Below are 13919 nucleotides of genomic sequence, written 5' to 3' on the forward strand. Positions count from 1 at the left end.
AGGCTGGAGTATGGAGAAAGCTGAGTGGATTTGAGATGATGAGGCAAGAGCCACTCACTCATGGAGGGTGCGAGTGTGTCAACCCTAGAAGAATGGTCAAGTTCCGTGACTTTTTTTATGCCAGAGACTTCTTTGGCATCGGGCGAGATTTATTGATCTCTTCTCAAAATAATGTTCTTAAATATGTAAAATAGAACAGGATTACAAAAGATTTTCATGAGCAGAGGAAAGATGTCCACAAATTATGACTGAATGCATAAAATCAGGTTATAGAAGAGTTCATATAGTAAGGGTTCATTTATGAAGACAGAGAAAGAAAGAGGAGGGAAGAAAGGAGGAAGGAAGGAAGAAAGGAAAAAAAGAAGGGAGGAAAAAAAGGAGAAAGAGGCCGGGTGTTGTGGCTCACACCTGTAATCCTAGCCCTCTGGGAAGCTAGGAGGGAGGATCGCCTGAGGTCAGGAGTTTGAGACCAGCCTGAGCAAGAGCGAGACCCCGTCTCTACTACAAATAAATAGATAGATAGATAGAAAGGAGAAAGGAAGAATACCATCGGCTAGGTGCGGTGGCTCACGCCTGTAATCCTAGCACTCTGGGAGGCAGAGGTAGGCGGATCGTTTGAGCTCAGGAGTTCGAGACCAGCTTGAGCAAGAGCGAGACCCTGCCTCTACTAAAAATAGAAAGAAATTATATGGACAACTAAAAATATATATAGAAAAAATTAGCCAGGCATGGTGGCACATGCCTGTAGTCCCAGCTACTCGGGAGGCTGAGGCAGAAGGATTGCTTGAGCCCAGGAGTTTGAGGTTGCTGTGAGCTAGGCTGATGCCATGACACTCTAGCCCGGGCAACAGAATGAGACTCTGTCTCAAAAAAAAAAAAAAAAAAAATTATCCCTATACACACGGCTGCCCCTACCATCTATCCCACTTTGAAAAGTATGACAGGTCAGTGGTTCCAGGTCATGGCCCCTTTTGGCCTTGCAATGTCCCCTCAAGTCACAGCCAAAGCTCCTCATTCTTGTCACTGCCTCCGCCTTGCCTGGCAGCCAGGATTCCACCTGGGCCTATCCCTGTCACAGCCCCAGTGGTATTGCATGACTACCATCCATCTCTCAATCGGCCTCCCCCACCAGACTGTGGCTTTCCGCTCACTGCTTTTTTTGCCACTTGCCATAATAGCTTGGCAAAACCAAGTCCTCAGCAGGCGTCACTGCTCACTTTTTGGGAGCTATGGGAGCCACTGCCCAGGTGGAGGGCCACATAGCTGGGCAGCCTGGTTCCTTCTAAGTTGTCACAACCCCTTCTGTTAGCCTCTGTCCTGCCTGCCTCTTTCTCAAGGGTGCAGCAATCCGACCTGCTCCTCCCTGTCCCAATCTCCAGTCCCACCTCTCCCACTCCCTGCAATGAGGCTCTGACTTGCCATCAGGCATCATGCCACCCTCACCTCCTACAGTCCCCATCTCTGCCTACCAGGTTCTCCACCTCTGCTCAGCACTCCACAAGGACTTTACTCCTGCAGAGACACCTTCTGCTCTGGCCAGCCTACCAGCCTGCTCTTCATTCTCCCAATTCACACCTGCCAGATTTCTCTCACCTTCTCAGGAATGCTTTGGTAAGGAGTCTTGCCTCCACACCCTCCTTTCTCCTTCATTCCACAAATCTCTGCAATATGCTTCTATCACTCTGTGAACCTACCTTGCCAGGGAACATTCATTCAGCAGGTATTTATTAAGCTCCTGCTCTACATCAAATGCTGTTAGGCAGTGGGAAAATGAAGGTGATCAAACCAGTCCCAAACTCATGGTGCTTGTGACAATGTACAAATACACAAGTAAATAGAGTCTGGGAAATTTCTATGAAGGAAGCAAACAGAATGAGAAAACATAGAGTAACTGCGGATGGGACAGAGGATCTCTATTGTAGACAGTGCAGTCCAGGGAGGCCTCTAGAAAAAGAGTACAACATCCAAAGAGCAAGAAGGGCAGTCCAGGGAGAGGGGATAGCAAGTGCAAAGGCACTGTGGCAGGAACATGTATTTGTGCTTGGTGAGAAAGAAAGGAGGCCATGGGTTTGGAAAGAAGTAAATGACAAGGAGTGGTTGCCAGGGTTAGGGGAGGTAAAGAATTATCTTCAATGCAAGGGGATGCCCTTGCAGACTTTAAGGGACAGGATCTAATTTGTACCTTAAATAGAGGCCTCAGGCTCCACTGCTGTGTGGAAAATGAACTTAGGGGGAAGAGGCAGAGAGGGCAACAGAGTTGTTAGGAAGGAACACTTACTCAATTCGGATGTTCAATTGGCATTTCATATTTAATGCATCTTAAGAGAAACATCGAGATCATCACCTCCCCCCGCAGCACCCCCCCTCCACCCCCCGCCCAAAACCCAAACAACCAAAGCCCCTGCTTCTCCCCAATCTTCCTCATCTCTGTAAACAGCCCCAGCATTCACCCGGATGTTCAAGGCAAAGACTTAGAGGCTATCCTTGACTTCTTTCTCTCCCTCATCGTCTGCTTCCCAAGTCCGGTCATCCCCACTGCCCCTGCTCAGGTCCAGGCAGCCGTCGCCCTCCCGCAGTGCCCTGTACCTGCCTCCTCACACCTCTCGCTCCTCCTCTCTGCCCCCTCCAGTCCAGTCTCCACGAAGGAGCCAGGGGTACTTTTTAGGAACACAGATCTGTCACTCTCTGCCTCACATACATTCCTCAAGGACTTCCTTTACTTTCAGGATCTTTAGCAACACCGAGCCCCAACAGCCAGGTCCCGAAAGAACAGAAGAAAGAGGAAAACCGAAAAGGAAGAGACAGCCCGAAGGGGGCGGAGCCAGGCTCGTAGCACCGCGTCCCCGTCTGGCTTGCGTCCTTCCGGGCTTCGGAACCTTTCCTCCCGGCGCTGGGGGGAGCTTTTCCAGTAGTACCTTCCGGCGTCGTCGGTCCTATTTCCCATGGTGCGCCGCAGCCTCTCTTTCTCTTCCGGTCCCAGGCTCTTCAGCGGCCGCGGGTTACGGTAAGTGTTGGTAGCGAGGCATCTGATACCATCCGCGACTTATGCGCAGCGGCGGGGCGCGGGCTGCAGGGAGGACAAGGAGACTGGCTGTGTGGATGTGGGGAGCAGAGGCTGCGGCGTGGGGGTGGTTCTTCTAGGTCCCCAAGGGCTCCATGGATGGCAGGGGTAGAAGTCGGACTTTACGGGGGAAAGCAGCCTTGTGGGGCTGGGGAGTTGGCCTCAGGGCCTCATTACCTGGGTTTGGGAGGCGGGGATAGGCATCGGATCGTGCAGAGTGAATTGCGGCTGGTGGTGGCCGCAGATCCAAGCTTCTCTCTGCAGCTTAATTTTAGCTTCTGAACTCACGTTCCACCAGGTAGGGGCGGCAGAGGTGGCCCAGCCCGGCGAGCCCGCAGTCCTGATCTCCACTTTTGTCTTCCAGGTGTAGACATGGCCAAGTCCAAGAACCACACCACACACAACCAGTGTAAGTTTCTTGGGCCCAGTCCACATCCCAGACCCTGGCAAAGATTGGTTTAGGGATATGGGGGCAGGGTGAGAGGGGGCACATAACCACTGTGGGCCTGGGGCTGATTTTGTTTTCAACTGGCAATATCTTTGGGGCTATAGGTTTAGGAGCTAGAGAGCCACTTGAGATACCCACAGAGCTTTGCATTCAGCGGTAGTTTTCCAGATGTCAATAACATTTGCTCTAGGAAGCGTTGGGTCTACCAAGCTTGCTAGCTCTGATGTTGGGTGGTCTTATTAGAGAAAATCTTTTTATTGGCCTAATTCTTTTTTTTCCCCCACAGCCCGAAAATGGCACAGAAATGGCATCAAGAAACCCCGATCACAAAGATATGAATCTCTTAAGGGGGTGAGTGTGTACGCCGAATCACACATAAATGTCTTGTCTTGGCTCCAGGTACACAGTATAGCGTGCCATACAGCCTTTTTACAGCTTCATCCTCTGCCTGTGCAGAGCTTGTCGCTTGTCTCATCTGGCCCACCAAAGCCTATAATTCCTTTCTCTGCCCTGCCAGACCCATAACAAAGCTTTTCTTGGCCTTCCCTGGTCTGAAGTGTAACCCTTTGGTCAGAATGTAATCCACCTCCTGAGGGCATTTTGTTTGGCTCCCTTGCTTGGCCACAGCACTTAAGGTAAGGAGTGGCCTTGTCTGTGTGTACTGGGCACCTTGTGATCCTTCCATTGCACATTGACTAGCCTTAAAACCTTGGATCTGACCCAGTGCTGGGCTTGGGGTCAGCTTCCTTTCCTGGGTCAGGGAGTTCTAAGGATTAGCTGAGAAGGCTGTAGGGTCTAGGGGACAGCTAAGGCTGTCCCCAGTCTTTTCCTCCCCTGTACCCTTGCTGTCTGATCTGTGGGGTAAGTCACAAAATCTGAACCTTAGTTTCCCCACTTTAGTCTCTTATTCTGCCTCATCTGTGAGTCTATGGGGCCAGACTTGGTGTTTAATTGACACCTTCCTCTAAAGGGGGAGGGGATAACCCTGAGGGGATTTCAGAGAAAAAACTTGGTTGAACCCCTTCTGTAGGTTGCCATGCAACCTTGGCAGAGAGGGCAGCAGCCTTCTTTTTTTTCTTCTGCACTTGGATTTGACTGTTTGCTCTACTAGCCTCTGGGCATGTAACCTTGAAACTGTGGTCTGCACAGCATTAGCCAGGTGGAGCATTGGCTCCCTGGGGCAGTGGTACGTTTCTAAGGGTTGGCTGTTTCCACATTTAAGGTTGACTTGATGCTGTCTTTAGAATGCTGGGCACCCTTGTGGAGAGGGGCATCAGAGAGTGACTTGGGGGCCTTACATGCTACTGCCTGTACCTTTCCCGCTTTCCAGGTGGACCCCAAGTTCCTGAGGAACATGCGCTTTGCCAAGAAGCACAACAAGAAGGGCCTGAAGAAGATGCAGGCCAACAACGCCAAGGCCATGAGTGCACGTGCTGAAGCTATCAAGGCCCTCGTAAAGCCCAAGGAGGTTAAGGCTAAGATCCCAAAGGGCATGAGCCGCAAGCTCAGTCGACTTGCCTACATTGCCCACCCTAAGCTTGGGAAGCGTGCTCGTGCGCGCATTGCCAAGGGTCTCAGGCTCTGCCGGCCAAAGGCTAAGGATCAAACCAAGGCCCAGTCTAAGGCCCAGTCTAAGGCCCAGTCCAAGGTCCAATCTGCGGCTTCAGCTGCAGCACCAGCTTCAGTTCCAGCTCCAGCTCAGGCTCCCAAAGGTGCCCAGGCCCCTGCGAAGGCTCCAGAGTAGAGGCCTCTGTCTGCCAACATGAGGACAGAAGGACTGGAGTGACCCCTGGGCTGCTGTCTGCATGGGGCTGGGGTCCTCCTGTACTGTTTGTACGAATAAACCCGAGGCAGGATCTGTTAGCCTGTGTCTATGATCCTGGGCTGGGTGGGAGGCGGGGTTGCTATCTCTGTTGGTGTGGGAGAAGACAGTAGTAGCCTTGTGTGGATGGTGGGGTGTGGGTGGGAGTCAGGAATTGGGGCCCTGGGGTGCAAGAAGGGGACCTAGTAAATAAGAAATGGTCAGAGGCTTTAGGGGAGCTGGGGCACATAGCTTGCCGAACTGGGTGAGCTGCTGAGGAAAGGAGGAAAATCCTAAACCTCTTTGTTAGGTCTTGAAGCATACCCTGAGGGAAGGGGCTGGGGCATTGCTGAGCAATTCTGCACTCTGGCCTGTTATGTCCTAGACTTGGGCCATTCCTAGTGCACCTGGCCAGCATCTACTGCTCTGGGTTGTGCTGATCCCAAGTGCTAGGGACCCAGGAAGGCAGGGCAGCATTGGCACTGCATTACTACCATGACTGGGCCTGACCCTGCTGTGCTGCTGGGTTAGCTGCTTCACATACATTCAGGATCTTAATAGAGCAGCCAGTGGAGCAAATAGTTTAGTGCTAGGTATTTGTGGGGGCTTCCTGTAGAAGGTACCAGGTGGAGCACTGTTCCAGTTACATTTAATCCTCAAAATCAGCCTTGGGCACTTTGGAAACCCAAAAAGGGGCACTTTTATGCCAGAGCAGAAGATGCGGCTCATGGTATATCGATCCCCTTGCCTCTAAAATAGATACTACTGTTATCTTTGTTTCACAGGTAAGGAAACTTAATTGTATAGCTAGGAAGGCATGGAGGTAGCATTTGAGCCCAGGCAGTCCACATGGGACTCTAGGAAGTTTTTATTTGCCCAACTAGGGTTGGGAGGATGTCAGATGGAGGTGGAGTCTGGAAAGGGAGCAGGAGCATATTTTGTGTCCTGAAGATGGCTTGGCCCCATTGGAGGTAACCAGGTTGGATGACTTCCAAAGTAAGGCCTGTGTGCTAGTATCCTGAACAGGGTGTAAAGGCCCTGCTTTCCCCAGTCATCCTGCCAGGAGAAAGGTCTGAGAGGGAGGCCAGACTCCAGGTCAGGGGCTTCAACTAGGCCTTCTTAAAGTCACAGCCAGCTGCTGCCCTCAGCCTCCAGCTTCCACTTGGAGCCTGCCTTACGCGAAGGAAGCACAAGGTCTGGTGCTTGAGTTTCAGTTGCCCACCAAGCTCTGTAGTCATTAGTACTAAGCCTGCAGACCAGAGAGCCAAGCTCTGGACTTCCCTTCTGGCTACAACTAGAAACTTCAAAAAGCCAGCCCTCCCTGTCTCCCCTGTCCCCCTCATGGAGGACAGGACAGATCAGCTCAGCTGAAGAAGGCCCCTGGGGTCATAGCTGACTCTTGGTACTACCTGAGGGCTCAGCAAGGTTGAGACTGAAGCCCAAATCCTGGGCCTCTGTACACACTGGTCTGTGGTCCCAGGCTAGGGTGCTGGAGGCTCTAAGATGAATTGACCTGGTCTACCCTGGGGGTACCCTGCCCCTCTGTAACCTCTGCTCCCAACACCAGAACCCATGGGTTTTGACAAATGCCAGCAGTCATGCCTTGGAAGTTCTCCCTCTCCCTGCCCCACATCTGGCAAGGGCTCAGGTGCCCCCTTCTGGTCCTGTCTCAGGATCCCAAATAGATCCCCAGAAAGACAAGAGTGGTCCCCTGAGGTCCATGTCTTGGTATCTCCCTTCAGTGGGAACTGAATCCCTCACCTCACAGGTCAGATCTAAGTATGGTAGCCACTAAAAACATGAGCTATGGCCCCTTATTGCTGGGCACAGATATGGCTGGGTGGTACTGGATGGGAGTGCTATGTCTAGGGGCAAAGAGCAATGTGGAATGGTTTTGGGAAGACTCCAAAGCCAGGCTGTTTCCTTCATCTGTGAAATGGGAATGGTAATAGTGTGTCCCCAGAGAAATGAGAGTTTCTGCTCCGTGAGTGTCCTTGTTAGTACTTCAGAGACAGACCCTGCCCATACAGGGATTTTATTATTGGGCAGAAGGAAGAGAAGGTCTTTGGCTCTAGTTGGGATGGAAACTCCAGGGTCAGAGGTTGGGGATCCTGGGGGTTCAGCTGTCACTGGGCAGGGCAGGTATGCTGGCCAGGGCAGGCAGCAACTGTGTATATATGTCAATCCCACGGAGGAACACGGCCTCGTGCAGCCGCTCATCATGGTCGTGCAGCAGCACAGGTGTGCGGTTCATGGGTGAGAAGCCCAGCGCTGGGATCCCCGCCTGCAGGGACGAGGAGGGGCCGTTAGGGAAAAGCCACCATTCAGGCCCCGTCCACTGCCCACACACTGCCATGCAAGGGGCTCACCGCGCGGAGATATCGGCTGTCTGTGGTAGCAGGAAAGATCTCCGCCTCTAGAGTGAGGTTCCTGCACAGGGGGGGGGGGGGGAGGAGCCTGATGAACGGGGAGGAAGGTAGGAGGGGGCACAAGGGAAGAACTGAAGGTGGAAGAGAGGTGGGGAGGGAGAGAGGGAGGGAGCTGGGCTGTGTAAGGACAGCTGGTCAGTGTGCTCACATGTCCTTGAAGACCCGGCTAAAAGCTGACCACCAGGGGTTTGAGTCATCAATAGGTGTCACTCGGGGCTTCATCCACTTCTGTGGTGGGGCAAGAGGGAAGATGGCAGCATCAGGACAGGGGCCTGGGCATCTTGCCCTGTTTCCCATAGGGTGGGCTGTGCCTGGCACAGAACACCTCCCCACCCCTACCCAGCGAAAGGCCCTCTTTCAGCCCCTCAAATGCTCCAGGTCTGGGACCTTCCCATGCCCTCTATCTACTTAACTGCTGCCCATCCTTTAGGTCTTAGCCCAAGTTCTCCCCTAGACCTCTCAGACTAGTTTTTTTTTGGAGACAGGGTCTCACTTTGCCCACGCCTGGCCTAAGGGCAGTGGTGTCATCATAGCTCACTGCAACCTCAAAGTCCTGGGCTCAAGTGATCCTCCTGCCTCAGCCTCCTGAGTAGGCGGGACTACAGGCTTGAACCACCATGCCCGGCTAATTTTTGTATTTTTTGTCAGAGATGGGGTCTCACTCAGGCTGGTCTCGAACTCCTGGCCTCAAGCAATACTCCAGCCTCAGCCTCCCAAAGTGCTAGAATTACAGGTGTGAGCCACCATGCATGGCCTTCTCAGACTAGTTGAATACCTCAGTTATAGGTTCTCAGAGTGTGAGATCCCACCTTTCCTGGACCATATGTGTTCATATTTACATAAAAGTAATACTATATAAATATCTTATTTATTTCCCCTTTTCACACCATGAGGGCAAGAATTGTACCTAATGTTACTCCCACAGTATTCCCCAGCACCCACAGTGGCCTCCACAACGAATGCTTGTTGAGTGAATAAAGTGTCTGCCACAGATAAAAAAAAACGCCCAGATGTATGCAGACACGCCAAGCACACACTCCCACGCTGTCGCACACTGGGTGCGCCCAGTCTCCCCCAGCCCCTACACTCCCCCATCACAGGTCCCAACTCGTACCTGAGCAAACTCCAAGGTGACTCCCTCGCCAGCTGCCTGGCACCAGGCATGCAGCTGCTCCTCGAAAGCCTAAAAGAAGGGAGATGAGCTAACTCCTCAGGCTTTCCCGGAGCCTTTAGGAGACGATTGAGGACCCAGCCTCTCTCCTCCAAATCCATGTGGAGGTGGCACCTTTAGATCCACATCCGGTGCCACGCGGAAGTCAAAGCCAGCGTTCATAGAAGCAGGTACCACGTTATAGGCCACACCACCCTCTAGCTTAGTCAGGTTCACGGAGGTCACGGCCCCCTCCTTCAGGTGGGGGTTTGACTGCAGCCTGCAGTGGGGGAGGGGGCAGGGGATGGGCAGCAACAGATACGAGGAGGTGGCTCAGCTTCCCTCCTCTCTTGTGCAGTCCCCCAGAGGCACCCCCATCTCCTTCCCCGGCTGCCTCACCTCTGCCTTTCCTTCTCCCGGAACGCCAGGATCGAGCTCACAACCTTGTGCTAGGAGAGAATGAGGTTAGATGTGACAGCAGCCCTATGAGAGCCTCCTGAGCTCCCACACTCCCTCCCCTGTGCCACGCACCAGCTTCTCCGCTGCCGTGTCCTCAATGAAGCGCGAGCCGTGGCCTGGCCTCCCAGTGCTGGTAACCCGCACCCCTGGGGAGATGGAGGGGGAAGGGAGGGTCTTCGGCATGAGAAGGGCTGGAGATGCAATCAACCCTGGGGTGGGCTGGGGTCCCCCTTGTGCCAAGCTTCTCTGGCAGGGCTCTGTCCCCCTCAGAGGCTGCAGCATAGAGCTGGTTTCTGCCCACAGTCAGGGTTTGCCCTCAGAGAAGCCCAGGACGGAGATGCCCAGGTAGGAAGGGGCTAGGAGGCAGAAGCCCTGGGTTCAAGGACTACTCAGGCCCCAGCTTGCCGTGTGACCCTTCACAGGACCCTGCCCTTTCTGGCCTAGTCTCCCACTCATACAGTGACCCCCCTCCAAGCCCATACTCACACCAGACGCTGCGCTCACTATAAAAGACAGTGAAGGCGTCAGTGGGGTTGGCCAGGCCTGAGGGGGGAAAGGGGGTTCAGAGGATGGAGTCGCCTGGCCCCACTAGCATCCTCCCTACCCCTGCCGGCTACTCAGTGCAGGCCAACCTGCTCACCCTCATCCAGGGCGAAGCCAGCCCTCAGGGCCCGGAACTCAGGCCGCTCCACAAACAGTTCCATGCCGTGGTGACCCCCGATCTCCTCATCTGTAAAAGCGATAAGAACATGAGATGAGGGAGCTGTCTCCCCAACACACCCTCCCGCTTCCCAGAGGTGTCCCTCCCTGAGCCATTCCTACCAGGCACAAAGGTCATGTGGATGGTTCTAGGGAAAGAGTGGCCCTCAACCTTCAGCCTCCTCACTGCCTCCAGGTACCTAAGGGAGCAATAAGCCAGGTGTTGGGGGAGCCACCAGAGGCTCAGGCTGGCCCAGAAGGCAGGGCGGACAGGCTGAAGTCCTGTGCCCTGGACCCTACCCTACTACAGCCTGGCAGGAACTCCAGAAAGCCCCTGGCCCTCTCTGGGCCTCAGTCTCCCCATCCATGTTATAGTCATGGCAGTAATTTTGCCCAAAGTAAGGGGTCAAGACGTCCCTTGGCCTTGAGGTTCTCCAATCACACTCCCAGGTCCTGGGTTAATCCCCTGGACTGGTGGGGACGTTGTGGGGACTGGGGAGAGAGGACACTCACTGCATGCTGACACACTTCATGTCCTGGGTGCCCCTGCCATAGATGTAGCCCTCAGAATCCTTGAAGGCCTCAAAGGGGTCATGACTCCAGTGTTCCTGGAGGCAGGGATGAGAAGAGGGGCCCAAGCCCCAAATTTAGTCAGGCCACTGAACTCTGGTTAACGGTGGGTTGCCCTAGGAGCCCACCATAGGGTTGGGGTGACAGGTGGAGTGGTGAGGACAGAATGCTGAAAGCAGCTGACTGCCATCCTCCTCAGCCTGCCACATGCAGTCACTGCTGGGCGAAGCCTGCTTGCGGTATGGATGTTGAGAGTTAGTGCCAGGACCAGCACCATGGGCTGCTGAGATTGGATTCTGGGGTCTATAATATGTCTGTCCCCAAGGCCTGCACTGCCCCCACTACACACCTCGAAGACAGGCACCACATCCGTGTGAGAGTTGAGCAAGATGGAGGAGAGTGAAGGGTTGGTGCCTGGCCAGGTCAGCACGGTCACCACATAGCCAGGTGCCACCTAGAAAGTGTCAGGAGAGGACGTGGTCAGCACAGGGTGAGGAGGTGCCCCAGACCCCTCTCTCTTCCCTACTCAGGGCCACAGGCTCACCTCCACTTTCTGACAGCTCAGGCCCAGCTGGTGGGCTCTCTCCTCAAGGAAGGCCACGGCAGCCCCTGGGGGCACAGAGAGTCTTGGGCTGCTTCTGCCTACCATGGCCCCCAGTAGCCAGGCAGCCCAGAGAGGGGAGCAGACTCAGAGATGGGTTGCTGCCTTCCCAACACAATTCCACACCCCTCAGAGACACCTGCATTTCTGTCCCCAAGAAAGAAGATATTTTTGGCCAGTGTGACCCTTTGTGGAATGCCAGGAGGAAGTCCAGGGTTGGAGGCAGGTGTCATTATCTTCCTTAAATATGGGGAAACTACGGCATAAAGACATGCAGAGATTCACCCAACGTCTCTCAGCTGGTAAATCACAGAGCAGGGATTTGGACTCATGTGCACAATTTCCAGCCACCAAGCTCGATTCCCTAAGGGCTGTGGACTTTGTCCAGCCCCAGTAGGCTCTGGAGGGCCGTCGTGGCTGCCCCAGTCTCCCCCAACCACTCCCGCTCTGCAGAGTGAAGTGGAGTTGTTCTTTAACTAGCTGCCAGGAGTAACCTCTGAAGCACCACAGCCCCTGGGGAGAGGTTTCCTCCACAGCCTGGAGGGGCGGCCTCAGTCTGCTGATCTGGGGAATGGCTAGAGGGGTTGAGGAGTGAGTTTCGGCTGGGTGACAGCGGTTGGAGCTAGTTTAGAGCACAGCCCCCGCCCCCTAGGCCCCATCACAGGCTCTGGAAGCACCGCCTTCTCACCGTAGTCCGGCTTGGGCTGGACGGTGCGGATGCGCAGGTACCGGCGAAAGAGCGTCACGGATGGGTGCTCGTCCTCGGAGCCCTTGCTGGTCATGGCGCTGCGCGTGGTGAGCTGGGGGCAAAGTGAATGGCTAACTACCCTCTGCACACAGCCCTTCCCCAACCAGTTCCCCGGACGTCCCAGAGGAGAGGACGCCCTGTGTCGGGGCCCCCATGAACGGAGCCCCCATTCCGTTTCAGGCGCTGTGCTGGCTGCTTTCAGCACATTTCCTTATTGAATCCCCACAAGAGCCCCATGAAGTCTGTGCCTCTGCCAGGGAGTAGCTGAGCTAGGTTTGACCCCTGGCATCGACTCCCCCCACCCTCCTTCAAACATGCCCCCCAGCTGCCCGGCTTTCAAGCCGGGGAGCCTCCTCTACTCTCCGGGGCTCCCCACCTCGCTTTCTCCTGGTCTCGAGCCCGCGCTCGCCTCCCAGCGTCCGCCCCGACTGTGGCCGGGACTCCAGTGAGTCTCAGTGAGGCCTCAGGCTCAGAACCGCCCTCATCCTCCCACCACGTGGCCGGAGCCGGACCGCTGGGCGGAGACCGAAAAGTAAGGGCCGTCCCAATCCCTGCGGCCGCTTCGGCGCAGGCGTCCCAGCGCGACTCGGGCCTGGCCCCGGGCGGCCCCGCCACTGCCAGCCCCCGCGGCGAGCGGCGAGCTCCGGGCTGGCCCCGCCCCACCCGAGGACACGCCCCCACGCCCGGCCCCCGGGTGGCCCCGCCCCCAGGGCACGGCCTTTCGTTCAGCCTCGGGACAGAGCCGGAGGGGAGGAGGCTCTCGGGGTGCAGGGCTGCAAAGTCCGCCTGCTCCCCTGCCCCCTCCCGCGAGAATGCTGCCGCTCCGCTTCCCATGACTCAGCCCCTCAAGGAGGTGCTCCCTGACTGCCTCGCTGCCTGTGTGGTGAGGTTACTGGTTAACGTCTGTCTGCCCCACACCAGGAGCTCTGCCCTGACGGGGGCGCAGAGTGGGTGCTGGGACAATGAGCCAGAGATGAAAGCTAAATGCATGATGACAGCACGAGTGATGGTGTGAACACGCCACTGTGTGGGCAAATCTAACAGTGTATCAGTGGGTATGACTGTGTGTGCCAATATGAGTGTGAGATGGTGGGTAGGTGTGACAGGATGTCATGGTGAGAGGATGTAATTGTGATGCTGAATGATAGTGTGAGAGGTGGGGAAACCATGCCAAACTCTCTGGCTCTTCTGCAACCTCCAGGGAGGGACGCTAAGCAGAGGCACAGGTGGCCCATTGGTACCCGCAGGCTGCACATAGGTGTAGACAGATGCCCACGTGTGCATCTGGCTGCCATTTGTACCCCCAGGAAGATCTGCCCTCTGCTCCAGGGGCAGAACTAGCTTGGGGAGGCAGGAGGGGTGAAGACTTCAACCTCTGGGCCAAAGAGGCAGGCTGGCAGGGGAGGGGAGGGGAGGAGTCCATTCCACCCCTCCTGGGGTTTCAGTCTTGGCCGCTCACCCATAGATAACAAGGGGCACACAGGCTTGGCAGTTCACCAGCAATGCTGTTTTTTTTTTTTTTTTCATGACAGAGACTCACTCTGTCACCCTGCGTAGAGTGCAGTGGTGTCATCTTAGCTCACTGCAACCTCAAACTCTTGGGCTCAAGTGATCCTCTTGCCTCAGCCTCCTGAGTAGCTGGGACTATAGGTACGTACCATGACACCCAGCTAATTTTTCTATTTTTAGTAGAGACAGGGTCTCACTCTTGTTCAGGCTGGTCTGAAACTCCTGCCCTCAAGCAATCCTCCTGCCTTGGCCTCCCAGAGTGCTAGGATTAAAGGCATGAGCCACGGCACGGGGACCACAGTGTTGTTAATTCTTTTTTTTTTTTTTTTTATTTCAGCATATAATGAGGGTACAAATGTTTAGGTTAAGTATATTGCCCTTGCCCCACGTGAGTCAGAGCTTCAAGCGTGTCCATCCCCCAGCTGTGTTAATTCTTAAACCTCA

At 54.9% G+C, this 13919-nt stretch overlaps 2 protein-coding genes across 2 annotated transcripts; one reads left to right on the forward strand and one right to left on the reverse strand.

Annotated features, from left to right (window-relative positions):
• Nucleotides 1-2853: 2853 nt before the first annotated feature.
• Nucleotides 2854-5372, forward strand: RPL29 (ribosomal protein L29). Its single transcript, XM_045530075.1, has 4 exons — nucleotides 2854-3004; nucleotides 3426-3470; nucleotides 3796-3860; nucleotides 4840-5372. Exons 2-4 carry the CDS (start codon nucleotides 3434-3436, stop codon nucleotides 5251-5253), a joined length of 516 nt encoding a protein of 171 aa, XP_045386031.1. The 5' UTR covers nucleotides 2854-3004; nucleotides 3426-3433; the 3' UTR covers nucleotides 5254-5372.
• Nucleotides 5373-7301: 1929 nt separating this feature from the next.
• Nucleotides 7302-12549, reverse strand: LOC123623208 (aminoacylase-1). The gene is made up of 15 exons (XM_045530076.1): nucleotides 12343-12549; nucleotides 11907-12018; nucleotides 11162-11226; nucleotides 10967-11071; nucleotides 10561-10655; nucleotides 10171-10247; nucleotides 9989-10078; nucleotides 9835-9891; nucleotides 9421-9494; nucleotides 9289-9338; nucleotides 9025-9169; nucleotides 8854-8922; nucleotides 7888-7967; nucleotides 7680-7740; nucleotides 7302-7594 (listed from the first exon to the last, which is right to left on the reverse strand). The coding sequence occupies exons 2-15, from the start codon at nucleotides 11998-12000 to the stop codon at nucleotides 7430-7432; spliced, it is 1227 nt and encodes a 408-aa protein (XP_045386032.1). The 5' UTR covers nucleotides 12001-12018; nucleotides 12343-12549; the 3' UTR covers nucleotides 7302-7429.
• Nucleotides 12550-13919: the final 1370 nt, after the last annotated feature.

The sequence above is a fragment of the Lemur catta genome, chromosome 18 (genome assembly GCF_020740605.2).
Source record: "Lemur catta isolate mLemCat1 chromosome 18, mLemCat1.pri, whole genome shotgun sequence".
Lineage (NCBI taxonomy): Eukaryota > Metazoa > Chordata > Mammalia > Primates > Lemuridae > Lemur > Lemur catta.

Excerpts from the sequence above, each read along its gene's own strand:
- RPL29 (XM_045530075.1), top strand. The coding sequence starts at position 3,434 with ATGGCCAAGTCCAAGAACCACACCACACACAACCAGT. Across the intron at positions 3,471-3,795 it reads CCACACCACACACAACCAGT|CCCGAAAATGGCACAGAAAT; the intron begins GTAAGTTTCTTG and ends TTTCCCCCACAG. Across the intron at positions 3,861-4,839 it reads GATATGAATCTCTTAAGGGG|GTGGACCCCAAGTTCCTGAG; the intron begins GTGAGTGTGTAC and ends CCCGCTTTCCAG.
- LOC123623208 (XM_045530076.1), bottom strand. The coding sequence starts at position 12,000 with ATGACCAGCAAGGGCTCCGAGGACGAGCACCCATCCGTGACGCTCTTT. Across the intron at positions 11,072-11,161 it reads TGAGCTGTCAGAAAGTGGAG|GTGGCACCTGGCTATGTGGT; the intron begins GTGAGCCTGTGG and ends GACACTTTCTAG. Across the intron at positions 9,495-9,834 it reads TAGTGAGCGCAGCGTCTGGT|GGGTGCGGGTTACCAGCACT; the intron begins GTGAGTATGGGC and ends CCATCTCCCCAG.